Source organism: Triticum aestivum, chromosome 3A (genome assembly GCF_018294505.1).
Source record: "Triticum aestivum cultivar Chinese Spring chromosome 3A, IWGSC CS RefSeq v2.1, whole genome shotgun sequence".
Taxonomy (NCBI): Eukaryota; Viridiplantae; Streptophyta; class Magnoliopsida; order Poales; family Poaceae; genus Triticum; species Triticum aestivum.
In genome coordinates this window covers 223,725,280-223,740,631 of record NC_057800.1, presented here as the reverse complement: position 1 = coordinate 223,740,631, position 15,352 = coordinate 223,725,280, and the positions used below count along the sequence as shown (strand labels likewise).

General features: G+C 42.0%; 2 protein-coding genes across 2 annotated transcripts; one reads left to right on the top strand and one right to left on the bottom strand.

Moving 5' to 3' along the window:
• The first annotated feature begins 712 nt into the window (after positions 1–712).
• Positions 713–2,978, top strand: LOC123061047 (rhomboid-like protein 14, mitochondrial). Its single transcript, XM_044483951.1, has 2 exons — positions 713–1,044; positions 1,998–2,978. The coding sequence occupies exons 1-2, from the start codon at positions 820–822 to the stop codon at positions 2,772–2,774; spliced, it is 1,002 nt and encodes a 333-aa protein (XP_044339886.1). The 5' UTR covers positions 713–819; the 3' UTR covers positions 2,775–2,978.
• A 517-nt stretch (positions 2,979–3,495) lies between these two features.
• On the bottom strand, positions 3,496–4,435 carry LOC123061048 (uncharacterized). The gene is made up of 2 exons (XM_044483952.1): positions 4,154–4,435; positions 3,496–4,021 (listed from the first exon to the last, which is right to left on the bottom strand). The coding sequence occupies exons 1-2, from the start codon at positions 4,418–4,420 to the stop codon at positions 3,629–3,631; spliced, it is 660 nt and encodes a 219-aa protein (XP_044339887.1). The 5' UTR covers positions 4,421–4,435; the 3' UTR covers positions 3,496–3,628.
• Positions 4,436–15,352: the final 10,917 nt, after the last annotated feature.

Genomic DNA, 15,352 nt, shown 5'->3' with positions numbered 1-15,352 from the left:
GGACATAAACCCTAACAAAACTCAAGAAATTATGAAAAACCGGAGACCTCCCACCAGCAAGGGTCGAAATCTATCGCGCCACCATGGCCCTAAGACCACATAAGACGAGGTAGACTGGCGGCAGCACGACGATAGGCACGAGAAACCGTAGCCAGATGGTTCTCTTTCTTCGAAAACGATAAATTAATTTGTGGATGATGTAGTTTTTATCTCTACTACTCAACGTAAGGTTCCCATTAGATTCTCATTTCACCTTTCTTCTCACTATCCCTTCGTCCAACCTTTCATGTATATGATAATCAATCACCTCAATTTACTTACATTCTGAATCAATTCCACTTTGATTTACTTACCAAATTTCTAATCAAAATATAAAGTAATTCACATGCAGAATTTGATAAACATTTATTTACACAATCACATTATTATTGACAGGTAAATCACAAGCTAACGTATTAAAATATTTATATCTCATTGCAACGCACATGCATTGTTCTAGTAAAATTAATCAAACTAGGAAGTTTGACTTGGAAGTTAAACTAAAGCTTCAATTGATTTGAAGGAGAGAAAGTATGTTATCTTTTAATAAAAAATGATGGTTATAGCGTAATTGCAGAGTCAGCGTCAATGTCCAAAACGATGTTTTCTTGCCAAAGAATTTATTCTTCTACCATCTAAAAATAAGAGGAAGCAGTATATATTGCTGAATCTGAAGAGAGAAAAGGCCTTCGCTAAGGATTGTCTTGTCAGTAAGAAAAAACAAAGCCTTCGCCACGGGCCTGTCCGTCTTCCGACCACACCGGTCCATCGATCTCGGCGATGGGGATCGGCATGAGCAGCGGCCGGCAGTACTTCGCCGGCCGGACGCTGCCGCTGTTGGCTGTGCAGATGCTTCTACAGTACGGCCCGGCCGACGCAAGCCGCCCGCCCTTGACGGCCGCGCTGGTCGCCGCCAACGCGCTGGTGTACTTCCGCCCGGGCGCCGTCGACACGCACCTACCCCGGCTCCGGCACGTCATGTTCAACCCCCATCTCATCATCAAGGTACCCACCTACACCACCACGCCTCAACCGGCTGATTTTTTTAGGGCTAATGGCAGGTGCTCTGCCTTCGCATTATAGATTAGACATTTACAAGAGAAAGGTCTGAAGCCCTAAGGCAGACAGGGAAAAACAGCACATTTACATAGCTAAATGCCTCGAATAGGCCATATCCAAGTATATTAAGTCAGACCTGACTAAGCAACCGGCTGATTAGATGGCGGAATTATGTGCATGTTATCTTTTCTTTTGCCATGGAATTATGTTTGGATTCAGTTGGCTACTGAACAAATTACATTGAGCACCCTTATCCAGGGGTACAGGGTTGCGGAGTTCAGCACCACATTATGTTGTGCCGATATTTTTGTCTCCGGTTGCCGCATTGTTGGGTTTAGCTAATAAAACTTATGCTTTTGATCTGCCTAGCTTGCAATTGGGCGAAATTTATAAGATGATTACTGAGCAATGCTGCATAGGAGCAGGATTCCGACCCTAATTATAATTGGGATTCCCTATTGGTAGTATTTGGCAACAATACTCTATTAGAGTTGGCTAAATTTTCTCTTATTTAGTTCAACATAACGCTGTTGAAGCAGAGATTGACCCTATGTCTGTATACAAGTTTAGGGACTCACTTGTCCAGTTGTCTAGATCATGGATCAAAATGACATTTTCGCACACACACAAAAAGGATCTAAATGACATGATGCGCAAGTTTTGCACCCCATGCCCATGGCTCACTTTACAGAATTGGTAAAATGCACGCTACACCATTCACAATGTTGTGCTTCTCCTGTTGCATTGTTTCCCTACCAGCAGGGTGCAGATGATGTGCTTTGAATGTCGTACTGCAAGTAATTGCAAGTTGTTCTTTTCAGACTTTTCTAAGCATCATTTCCAGAGTTTTATATATCCACCACTCTAAAAAGTACTAACAGTTATGAACATTGTTGCAGTTCGGCGACCTGAGACGTTTCTTCCTCTCAGCTTTCTACCACTTGAGTGAAGGTCACTTCTTCATGAACATGGCTTCTCTCTTGCGCACGGGGGCAAAGCTTGAAACATCAATGGGCAGTCCCGAGTTTGCTTGCATGGTGGTTTCCTTGCTTGGCCTTTCTCAGGGCTTCACACTGCTCTTGTCTAAGGGCTTGCTTTCGCTCGGCAACGACATGGCGTATTATCAGTATTCTGCTGGATTTAGTGGAGTGCTGCTTGGCATGAATGTTGTGCTGAATGCCCGAGAAGGCGATGTTGTCTGGCATGGGGTGACCGTTCCTGCAAAGTATGCGACATTGCTTGAACTAGTACTCGTCCATGCTTTCAATCCGGAGGCGCACTTGATTTGCAATGTTGGTGGGATACTTGCTGGCCTGGCCTACCTTTTACTGAGGCACGGTCCAGAACGTCTCGTTCCTATGTTTTCAGGCATTGCAGACGTCGTGAGTCAGCCGGCGAGATTTGCTAAGAAACTTCTAAGGCCAGCAGCACATATTCGGGGGAGCAGTGTCCGGCGCCATGTTGCACCGGCGCAAGAAGAGGTTGGGCAAGGTATGCGGTGGAGATGCATAACATGTTCTTGTGACAACTCGCGTTACACAGATGTCTGTGAGATGTGCAGCACTCCGCACCCGGACCATGCCTTTTCCCGCAGACGGCATCTCCAAGACGATGGAAACAACGAGCTCTCAGTCGAGGAGATCCGCCGTAGGAGGCTCGAAAGATTTGGAGGATGATGTAGTCTGCACCAACGCAACTTCCATAGGGAAGTAGCAGTGCAATGTCCAAGTAGTCCGCACGGAGAATGGCAGGCATCTGCCCGTTTTGTGCTAGATGGTTTAGTGTTCCTTGGTTCTAGCATTAGTTATATGTGGAATGCTTTACGTAATTGAAATTGGTCTTAATCACCATTACTGTTGCTGATACAGTTATGTTCTTTAGCTTGAATCTTTGACAACCAGAAAGCAGTTTCCCGGTGATGATTTAAATTGGTGTTTAGGTGGTAGCTGCAGATTAGACACCTGTTGTGCTTTACACAGGTTTTATTTATATGCATTGCCTTGTGAGAGGAGCACTGAATCACTTCTCACCCATCTGTCCGATATGTGAGACCTTTCCGTCTAGTGGAAAGATTCGATTCAGCCTGCCTGCCAGACAATCTGTTTTCCATTATGAAGATCCAAGGATCGATCTCACTTGCATAGCATCTCTCAGTGCCAATTTTGTCATCTGATTCGATTCGACAGAGAGGCACTTTGGTGGGAGTTACTAAAACTGGTGTACGACTGCATAATACTGCCTGGTAGTAGACATACAAGCAACACGGCGTGGATTCTGGCTATGGTTTCATGGTTTGGAACTCATGAAATTGCACAATTTTGTACTACTACTACTACTACAAAGCTTCGAATTGGTACGTATATTACCCGGGGAAACTGGTACTCACTCCGTTCCAAATTACTCGTCGCAGAAATGAATATATCTAGAACTAAAATACATCTCGTCCCAAAGGGGGCAATGTCTCGTGGTACAATTTTAGTCTCACACCCAAAACAGGGATAGCATCCGAGAAGAGAAAAAAGCAGGCTCCCTACTTGTGCGTGTTGCATTCTTGGCTGTAGAAATCGTTGCGTTCGATCAGGGATCTGGTCCCTGCCGCGACCACCTTCCTTGAGGGGGGCCTGATTGCCTTGGCCGTCACCGGCGTGCCATGTTCGTCGCTGGCCGTGCCGCTCCCCCTCCTGCTCCGCCGGATCGGATGGCTCGTCCAGCAGGAGAGGCGGCTTCTGGGGGAAGAGAAAGACGATGATAGCCTGTCTCGGATGGTCTTGGTGATCTCGCCCTTCTTTTTTTCCTTGCTCGTGCTATTATTGTCCCCTTCGGTGGCCGGCGGCGCGCTGGGAGCGGGCGGCTGCGGCGGAGGACGCCGTCGGCGGAGAAGCCCCGTGCGAGCGCCTTCCTCCTCATCTCCACCCTCTCGCGCCTGCCATGAGAGGAAAGCAACACCGGAATCACCCCAGCTACCTTGGTCGATGGGCGCACGCCGGGGAGTAAATATAGTCAAAAATGACGAAGCGTAGGTAGGAGGTGATGAGAGGGTGGAGGCGGTGCGAACCTGAGCCAGGATGGACGAGGGATGGATGGGAGGAGTTTGCTGCCGCAGAGAGGAACCGGTGCGGTGCGGTGCGGTGCCGGTGGGCGCCTTCTCCTTGAAATCAGAGGGGAGGTCCGCAATTCCGCCTCCCCTTTTCAGGCGCTGTTTCCACACCCGAAAGTCTCTCTTTCCAGCCCCATTCGAAACTCTGAATTTGGTCGGTCGTATCCTACTCTCTTCGCCCCCCAAAAAAGTGTCGCTAATAATATGAACATAAAAATGGAGCATTCTAGTTTAATAAAGTAAATACTCTAATTTGAAAATACTGAGTTCTATTGATTGGAATAGGCCCTGGGGTTGAAGAAGGTCCCATGGGTTTGGTTGTTTGCTGGGAAAACAAGTTTTCTTTCTTTCAAATAATTTTTACGAACATGCTTTTTTCACAGCCATATTTGGAACATATAGACTCTAGTAATCATGCACGTGCAATGCAACGCCTTATAAATATAGAAATGATTGTGTGACTCCTATATTTAACCCAACAATTAAGGGATGAAAATATTCAATCTAGCTCACACACAAACAACCACTCTCAAAGTATTAATAGTCATAATTACAATTCAAGTTTTATAATAACCTGGAATTGATGTGTTCGTTGCAAATTCAGACTATCTTATAGTCATAATTACAATAAAACCTTCGATCCATTTTATCACTAAAGATTCTTCAACACTCAGGGAATAGCTTTTGTGCTTACAAACTTGATTTTTCTAAAGCATTTGACTGTGCAGATTGGGAATTTTTAAGGCAGGCGATGGAAAAGTTTGGCTTTGCTCACCAAATCGTACTGCGGGTAATGACATATGCGATCTTTTTGAGATACTCCATGAAATTCAATGGAGCCATCTTGGATCCGTTTGCACCGATGTGTGGGCTTCGGCAAAGTGATCCCCTATCCTCGTTCTTATTCTTATTGGTGGCTGATGGTTTGTCCGTGCTACTCATATGGGATGCAGAAATATGTGCTTTTGATCCACTAAAAATCTGTCGGAGATCTCTGGGTATTTCCCGCCTTCTCTTTGCTGATGACACTATGTTGTTCTTGAAGGTGAACCCACATCAAGCAAATTATAGGGACTTATTGCTAGCCATGCTCAGATGACTGGTTAGTATATTAATCCTCGTAAATGTTCAATAGAATTTGGTGAGAGGTGCTCCATGGCTATGCAGCAAGAGGCCAGACTTGTTCTGGACAATGTGAGTACTGAATTTGAATCATAGTATCTTGGTCTCCCAACTCCAGAGGGCAAGATGCACAAAGGTAAATTTTAAAATTTGCAAGAAAGGACTACACCAACATAGCTTGATATGGGGGATGGCATCTCTTAGGCCAGTAAAGAGACCTTGATTCAATCAGTTGCACAAGCGACCACGACATATATTATGAGTGTGTTCAAACAACCGATGTCAGTGTGATGATTTAATAAGATCCATTTGAAATTTCTAATGGGATTCAAAGAAGGTAAGTGAAAGGTGCACTGGATGGCATGGGCGAAAATTATTCAGCCAAAATGCCAGGGTGGACTGGGTTACTGGGACTTTCATCTCTTCGATCAAGCATTACTTGTGAGCCAAGTGTGGAGGCTTCTCACCTGACCAGACTCACTGTGTACCCAGGTACTGAAAGCAAAGTACCTAACCGGGCTCTCGAGGACACTGTGTTTTCAGGTAATGCATCCTCAACATGGCATGCTATTCATAACGGACTTGAACCGTGCAAGAAGGGGTTGATCTAGCATGTTGGCAACAACAGCAAAATTAGGATCTGTAGGGATTCGTAGCTGCCTCATCCGGTCTCATACATGCCAGTCTTCCAGTGGAGAACATGTCAGCTACTATGAGTAGCGGAGCTCTTGGACGATGCCAATCGATGAAATGGCGAACTCCTGCACCGCCACTTCCTTCCTATGGATTTGGTAGCCATCATGTAAATCAAACAATTTTTTTCTTTTTTAACGGATACGCAAAGCTTGCGTATCTTTTCATTGATGGAAGAAGAGAAAGTTAGTACAATAGAGGGTACAATACACTATACATGGCATGAATGCAAGAAGGCATGATCATGGAACCCAGAGCATAGAGAGAGGGATGCCCAGCCCGAACTGAGAAAGACACAACAAAACCCACCAAGCCAAATGAAGGAAATATGCCCTAGAGGCAATAATAAAGTTGTTATATATTTCCTTATATCATGATAAATATTTATTATTCATGCTAGAATTGTATTAACCGGAAACTTGATACATGTGTGGATACATAGACAAAACACTGTGTCCCTAGTAAGCCTCTACTAGACTAGCTCGTTAATCAAAGATGGTTAAGTTTCCTAACCATAGACACGTGTTGTCATTTGATGAACGGGATCACATCATTAGGAGATTATGCAACACCCATCCGTTAGATTAGCATATTGATTGTTCAATTTTATTGCTATTGCTTTCTTCATGTCAAATACATATTCCTTCGACTATGAGATTATGCAACTCCTGGATACCGGAGGAATACCTTGTGTGCTATCAAAAGTCACACCGTAACTGCGTTATTATAAAGATACTCTACAGCTATTCCGAAGGTGTTTGTTGGGTTGGCAGAAATCGAGATTAGGATTTGACACTCCGAGTATCGGAGAGGTATCTCTGGGCCCTCTCGGTAATGCACATCATAAGAAGCCTTGCAAGCAAAGTGACTAATGAGTTAGTTACAAGATGATGTATTACGGAACGAGTAAAGAGACTTGCCGGTAATGAGATTGAACTAGGTATGTGGATACCGACGATCGAATCTCGGGCAAGTAACATACCGATGGACAAAGGAAATAATGTATGTTGTCATAACGGTTCGACCGATAAAGATCTTCGTAGAATATGTAGGAGCCAATATAAGCATCCAGGTTCCGCTATTGGTTATTGACCGGAGAGGTGTCTCGGTCATGTCTACATAGTTCTCGAACCCGTAGGGTCCGCACGCTTAACGTCCGATGACGATTTAGTATTATATGAGTTATGTGATTTGGTGACCGAATGTTGTTCGGAGTCCCAGATGAGATCACGGACATGACGAGGAGTCTCGAAATGGTCAAGAGGTAAAGATTGATATATAGGACGATGGTATTCAGACACCGGAAGTGTTCCGGAGGGTACCGGGTACATATAGGGTCACCCGAAGGGGTTCCGGGCACCCCCGGCAAAGATATGGGCTTAATGGGCCAAGGGAGGGACATGCCAGCCCACAAGGAGCTAGTACGTGAAGGAAATATTCCCTAGAGGCAATAATAAAGTTGTTATTTTATATTTCCTTATATCATGATAAATGTTTATTATTCATGCTAGAATTGTATTAACCGGAAACTTGATACATGTGTGGATACATAGACAAAACACCGTGTCCCTAGTAAGCCTCTACTAGACTAGCTCGTTAATCAAAGATGGTTAAGTTTCCTAACCAGAGACATGTGTTGTCATTTGATGAACGGGATCACATCATTAGGAGAATGATGTGATGGACAAGACCCATCCGTTAGCTTCGCATATTGATCGTTCAGTTTTATTGCTATTGCTTTCTTCATGTCATTTACATATTCCTTTGACTATGAGATTATGCAACTCCCGGACACCAGAGGAATGCCTTATGTTCTATCAAACGTCACAACGTAACTGGGTGATTACAAAGATGCTCTACAGGTATCTTGGAAGGTGTTTTTTGGGTTGGCATAGATCGAGATTAGGATTTGTCACTCCGAGTATCGGAGAGGTATCTCTGGGCCGTCTCAGCAATGCACATCATAAGAAGCCTTGCAAGCAACGTAACTAATGAGTTACTTGCGGGATGATGTATTATGGAACGAGTAAAGAGACTTTCTGGTAACGAGATTGAACTAGGTATGAAGATACCGACGATCGAATCTCGGGCAAGTAACATATCGATGACAAAGGGAATAACATATGTTGTCATAACGGTTCGACTGATAAAGATCTTCATAGAATATGTTGGAGCCAATATGAGCATCCTGGTTCCTCTATTGTTTATTAACCAGAGAGGTGTCTCGGTCACGTCTACATAGTTCTCGAATCTGTAGGGTCCGCACGCTAAACGTTCGATGAGGATTTTGTATTATATGAGTTATGTGATATGGTGACCGAATGTTGTTCAGAGTACCGGATGAGATCACGGACATGACGATGAGTCTCTAAATGATCGAGAGGTAAAGATTGATATATAGGACGATAGTATTCGGACATCGGAAGTGTTCCGGAGGGTTTCAGGTACATATCGGGTCAGCGGAAGGGGTTTCGAGCGCTGATGACCCACAAGTATAGGGGATCGCAATAGCTTTTGAGGGTAAAGTATTCAACCCAAATTTATTGATTTGACACAAGGGGAGCCAAAGAATATTCTCAAGTATTAGCAGCTAAGTTGTCAATTCAACCACACCTGGAAACTTAGTATCTGTAGCAAAGTGTTTAGTAGCAAAGTAATATGATAGTGACGGTAACGGTAACAAAAGAGTAACGAAAGCAAAGTAATGTTTTTGGTATTTTGTAGTGATTGTAACAATAGGAACGGGAAAGTAAATAAGCATAAACTAGTATATGGAAAGCTCATAGGCATCGGATCAATGATGGATAATTATGGCGGATGCGGTTCATCATGTAATAGTCATAACATAGGGTGACACAGAACTAGCTCCAATTCATCAATGTAATGTAGGCATGTATTCCGAATATAGTCATACGTGCTTATGGAAAAGAACTTGCATGGCATCTTTTGTCCTACCCTCCCGTGGTAGCGGGGTCCTAATGGAAACTAAGGGATATTAAGGCCTTCTTTTAATAGAGAACCGGAACAAAGCATTAGCATATAATGAATACATGAACTCCTCAAACTACGGTCATCACCGGTAAGTATCCCGATTATTGTCACTTCGGGGTTAATGGATCATACCACATAATAGGTGACTATAGACTTGCAAGATAGGATCAAGAACTCTCATATATTGATGAAAACATAATAGGTTCAGATCTGAAATCATGGCACTCGGGCCCTAGTGATAAGCATTAAGCATAGCAAAGTCATAGCAACATCAATCTCAGAACATAGTGGATACTAGGGATCAAACCCTAACAAAACTAACTCGATTACATGATAAATCTCATCCAACCCATCACCGTCCAGCAAGCCTACAATGGAATTACTCACGCACAGCAGTGATCATCATGAAATTAGTGATGGAGGATTGTTGATGATGACGACGGCGATGAATCCCCCTCTCCGGAGCCCCCACCGGACTCTAGATCAGCCCTCCCGAGAGGTTTTAGGGCTTGGCAGCGGCTCCATATCGTAAAACGCGATAAAATCTTCTCTCCTATTTTTTTCTCCCCGAAAGCAGTTATATAGAGTTGGAGTTGGAGTCGGGAGGTCTCCAGGGGGCCCACGAGGTAGGGGGGCGCGCCCCCACCCTCGTGGAAAGGGTGTGGGCCCCCTGGTCTTCATCTTTGGCGTGAATTTTTTATTATTTATTGTAAGACATTCCGTGGAGTTTCAGGTCATTCTGAGAACTTTTGTTTTCTGCACATAAAACAACATCATGGCAATTCTGCTGAAAACAACGTCAGTCTGGGTTAGTTCCAATCAAATCATACAAGTTAGAGTCCAAAACAAGGGCAAAAGTGTTTGGAAAAGTAGATACGACGGAGACGTATCAACTCGCCCAAGCTTAAACCTTTGCTTGTCCTCAAGCAATTCAGTTGACAAACTGAAAGTGATAAAGAAAGACTTTTACAAACACTGTTTGCTCTTGTTGTTGTAAATATGTAAAGCCAGCATTCATGTTTTCAACAAAGATTATGAACTAACCATACTCACAATAACGCTTAGGTCTCATGTTTACTCATATCAATGGCATAATCAACTAGAGAGCAATAATAATAAATCTCGGATGACAACACTTTCTCAAAACAATCATAATATGATATAACAAGATGGTATCTCGCTAGCCCTTTCTGAGACCGCAAAACATAAATGCAAAGCACCTTTAAAGATCAAGGACTGACTAGACATTGTAATTCATGGTAAAAGAGATCCAGTCAAGTCATACTCAATGTTAACTAACAGTAATGAATGCAAATGGCAGCGGTGCTCTCCAACTGGTGCTTTTTAATAAGAGGATGATGACTCAACATAAAAGTAAATAGATAGGCCCTTCGTAGAGGGAAGCATGGATTTGTAGATGTGCCAGAGCTCGGTTTTGAAATAGAGGTGAATAATATTTTGAGCGGTATGCTTTCATTGTCAACATAAAAACCAAGAGATGGTGATATCTTCCATGCTACACACATTATAGGCGGTTCCCAAACAGAATGGTAAAGTTTATACTCCCCCTCCACCAACAAACATCAATCCATTGCTTGCTCGAAACAACGAGTGCCTCCAACATACATCAGGTCCAGGGGGAGTTTTGTTTTGCAATTATTTTTGATTTAGTTTGCATAAAGCATGGGACTGGGCATCCAGGTGACCAGCCATTTTCTCGTGAGTGAGGAGCGGAGTCCACTCCTCTTGAGAATAACCCGCCTAGCATGGAAGATACAGACAGCCCTAGTTGATACATGAGCTATTCGACCATACAAAACAGGATGATTATTTGAAGGTTTAGAGTTTGGCACATACAAATTTACTTGGAACGGCAGGTAGATACCGCATATAGGAAGGTATAGTGGACTCATCTGGAATAACTTTGGGGTTTAAGGGATTGGATGCACAAGTAGTATTCCCGCTTTGTACAGGTGAAGGCTAGCAAAAGACTGGGAAGCGACCAACTAGAGAGCGACAACAGCCATGTACATGCATTAAAATTAATAAACATTGGATGCAAGCATGAGTAGGATATAATCCACCATGAACATAAATATCGTGAAGGCTATGTTGATTTGTTTCAACTACATGCGTGAACATGTGCCAAGTCAAGTCACTTAAATCATTCAAAGGAGGATACCACCCCATCATACCACATCATAACCATCTCAATAGCATGTTGGCATGCAAGGTAAACCATTATAACTCATAGCTAATCAAGCATGGCACAAGCAACTATGATCTCTAATTGTCATTGCAAACATGTTTATTCATAACAAGCTGAATCAAGAACGATGAACTCATCATATTTACAAAAACAAAAGAGGTCGAGTTCATACCAGTTTTTCTCATCTCAGTCAGTCCATCATATATCATCATAATTGCCTTTCACTTGCACGACCGAACGATGTGAATAATAATAAGAATGCACGTGCATTGGACTAAGCTGGAATCTGCGAGCATTCAATAAACAAGAGAAGACAAAGCAATGTGGGCTCTTTTGTCAGATAAACAATAATGCATATAAGAGCCACTTCAACAATTTAATTATGGTCTTATCCTATCGACCCCCAAAGAAATAAAAGAAATAAAACTATTTACACGGGAAAGCTCCCAACAAGCAAAAGAAGAACGGGAAATATTTTTGGGTTTTCTTTTTAATTACTAGTACAAGCATGGAAAGTAAATTAATTAAAAGCTACAACTAAATTTTTTTGGTTTTTCTTAAGGTTTATCAAACACACAAGAAGAAAGGATAAAAGGAAATAAACTAGCATGGATGATACAATGAAAAAGTATGAGCATCGACATCTAGCAATGAGTGTGTGTGAACATAAATGTAATGCCAGTGCGAAATACGTACTCCCCCAAGCTTAGGCTTTTGGCCTAAGTTGGTCTATGGCCACGGCTGGCCTGGCTGATATCCATAATAATAGTTGGGGTCGTACTGCGATGAGGAAGAAGAAGGCTCTGATTGCCACTGGCTGGCAATCATCTCCGGATCCCACTGATAGTTAGACTGTCGTGAAGGATCAAATTGTGGTTCCGGTTCTGGCTCCTCGGCTGGTGCAGGGTTCCGGTAGGCGTGGATAGCCGTCAACGGAACAAGGTACGTGCCTACAGTCAAATCAAACAAAGAAGGAGCAGGCAAGGTAATAGTCTCAGGATGATGTTTATTAAAGAACAATTGATATTTAAGCTCTCCTGCCCTATTCTTAATAATAAAATCATGTGCCACCATACTTTTATAATCTAGATAAACATGAGGCAGCACTTTTTCTTCCTTCTCAGCATGCCTAATAGGTATGTTAAAATGTGCAGCTAGGTGTGTAGCATAGATGCCTCCAAAGATGGGGCCCTTTATACGGTTCAGACTTAACCGTTTAACAATAATATCGCCCATACTAAAAATGTTATCACTATATAAACCTTGGAGCAAAATAATAGTATCAGGGATACTAAGGTTTCCACAGTTTCCGCGACCAATTAAGCAATAACTAGCAAATAATGCAAAGTAACGTAAGACAGGAAAATGTATGCTAGTGATTCGTGCATCGAAAACCTTCCTAGTTTCCCCTATAGTGATAGTATCAATAAATCCCTCCACATCATCCCGATGCGGTTCTTCTGTCTTGCCCTCAAAAGGGACTAAACAAATCCGACAAAATCATAAAGTGACATCTCCTTATGCTCATCATATAAATGAAACTCCACCGTAGGTGGTGAGTTCCTAGAATGACAATGAAAGTTTTGCACAAAGGTATTTGTGAGTAAGAGATACTGATCACATTGGTCGTGGAGGAAAGCAGTGATGTCTGCATTATGAGCCAATTCATGAAAATCTTCATAAATCCTGGCTGCTCTCAAGATATCCTCGGAAGGCCATTCACATGCCCGAACCTCCGTGGTGCGCGGCAAATTATACTTAGGCTTTGGTGCCTTTTCCTTCGAGATTTGGCTCGATGAGCCCCTCAATAATCTCCTCATCATTTTCTGAAAAATTCTGAAATTTTTAGTAACTTCAAAATAAAAGTAAACCAAACTCACTAATATTGATAGCAACCACTCCTATAAGTGCCTAGGACCTGTATCGTGCATCAAAACTACTTTTGACCATATAAATTTGACATGCAAGCTCAAGAACAGGGTCACCTAAGCAGCAAAAATTTGCAATGAATAAAGCACTAGAACAAAAAGTAATTGGACCAATGGAGGAGTCACATACCAAGGATCAATCTCCACAAGAAGTTTTGTGAGAGGCGCTTTGAGCAAGGAGATCGAAAATTACAGCAAAGAGGGCTGGAACTCATGCTTGAGTTGGTTTTTCGTGTTTGTGGAAGGAAGAAGAAGAGGATGGGTGCAGGAATAAGTGGAGAAGGGCCACCATGGGCCCACGAGGTAGGGGGCGCGCCCTATGGGGGTGGGCGCGCCCTCCACCCTCGTGGCAAGGTGGTTGCCCCCCCTGGTGTGTTCTTTGTTCCATAAATCCTCAAATATTCTAGAAAAAATCATATTTAATTTTTAGGGCATTTGGAGAACTTTTATTTTCGAGGTATTTTTATATTGCATGGATAATCAGATAACAGACAGAAAATTATTTATTTTTACTTTATTTCAACTAAATAACAGAAAGTATAGAGAGGGTACAGAAGGTTGTGCTTCTAGTTTCATCCATCTCATGCTCATCAAAAGGAATCCACTAACAAGGTTGATCATGTCTTGTTAACGAACTCATTCCGAATAACATGGAACTGGAGAAATTTCGAATAACACTATGTTACCTCAACGGGGATATGGACATCCCCAATAATAAGAATATCATATTTCTTCTTGACAGTAGGAAGATGAAATTCAAAACCTCCAAATATAATCGATGGCATTTTTCCAATAGAATTGATACTATGAACTTGAGGTTGTTTCCTCGGAAAGTGTACCGTATGCTCATTACCATTAACATGAAAAGTGACATTGCCTTTGTTGCAATCAATAACAGCCCCTGCAGTATTAAGAAAAGGTCTTCCAAGAATAATAGACATACTATTGTCCTCGGGAATATCAAGAATAACAAAGTTAGTTAAAATAGTAACGTTTGCAACCACAACAGGCACATCCTCACAAATGCCCACAGGTATAGCAGTTGATTTATCAGCCATTTGCAAAGATATTTCAGTAGGTGTCAACTTATTCAAGTCAAGTCTATGATATAAAGAGAGAGGCATAACACTAACACCGGCTCCAAGATCACATAAAGCAGTTTTAACATAGTTTCTTTTAATGGAGCATGGTATAGTAGGTACTCCTAGATCTCCAAGTTTCTTAGGTATTCCATCCTTAAAAGTATAATTAGCAAGCATGGTGGAAATTTCAGCTTCTGGTATCTTTCTTTTATTTGTAACAATATATTTCATGTACTTAGCATAAGGATTCATTTTGAGCATATCAGTCAATCGCATACGCAAAAAGATAGGTCTAATCATATCAGCAAAGCGCTCAAAATCCTCATCATCCTTTTTCTTGGATGGTTTGGGAGGAAAAGGCATGGGTTTCTGAACCCAAGGTTCTCTTTCTTTACCATGTTTCCTAGCAACAAAGTCTTTCCTATCATAACGTTGATTCTTTGATTGTGGGTTATCAAGATCAACAACAGGTTCAATTTCTACATCATTATCATTACTAGGTTGAGCATCATTATGAACATTATTATTGACATTATCACTAGTTTCAGTTTCATTACCAGGTTGTGTTTCAGCATCAGAAATAAAAATATCCTTTGGATTATCAGGTGGTTTAGCAATAGGTTCACTAGAAGTTTGCACAGTTCTATCATTTTTCTTTTTCTTCCTTTTAGAAGAACTAGGTGCATCAATTTTATTTCTCTGAGAATCTTGCTCAATTCTCTTAGGGTGGCCTTCAGGATACAAAGGTTCCTGAGTCATTCTACCAGTTCTAGTAGCCACTTTAACAGCATAATCATTTTTCTTACTATTCATCTCATTGAGCAATTCCTTTTGAGCTTTAAGTACTTGTTATACTTGAGTGGTAACCATAGAAGCATGTTTGCTAACAAGTCTGAGTTCACCTCTAATATTAGCCATATAATCACCCAGGTATTTAATCATATCAGCATCTTGTTTTAATTGTCTACCAAAATAAGCATTGAAGTCTTCTTGCTTAAACATAAAATTATCAAACTCATCCAAGCATTGACTAGCAATTTTAACAGGAGGGATTTCAGCTTTATCATATCTATAGAGAGAATTTACCTTTACTACCTGTGTCGGGTTATCAGGTCTGGAGGTTCTTCAATAA

Bases quoted from the DNA above. Each gene is read 5' to 3' on its own strand.
- LOC123061048 (XM_044483952.1), bottom strand. From the start codon at position 4,420: ATGCTCCATTTTTATGTTCATATTATTAGCGACACTTTTTTGGGGGGC. The intron at 4,022-4,153 runs GTTCGCACCGCC...CTCTCATGGCAG, and splicing joins CCTCGTCCATCCTGGCTCAG to GCGCGAGAGGGTGGAGATGA.
- LOC123061047 (XM_044483951.1), top strand. From the start codon at position 820: ATGGGGATCGGCATGAGCAGCGGCCGGCAGTACTTCGCCGGCCGGACG. The intron at 1,045-1,997 runs GTACCCACCTAC...ACATTGTTGCAG, and splicing joins ACCCCCATCTCATCATCAAG to TTCGGCGACCTGAGACGTTT.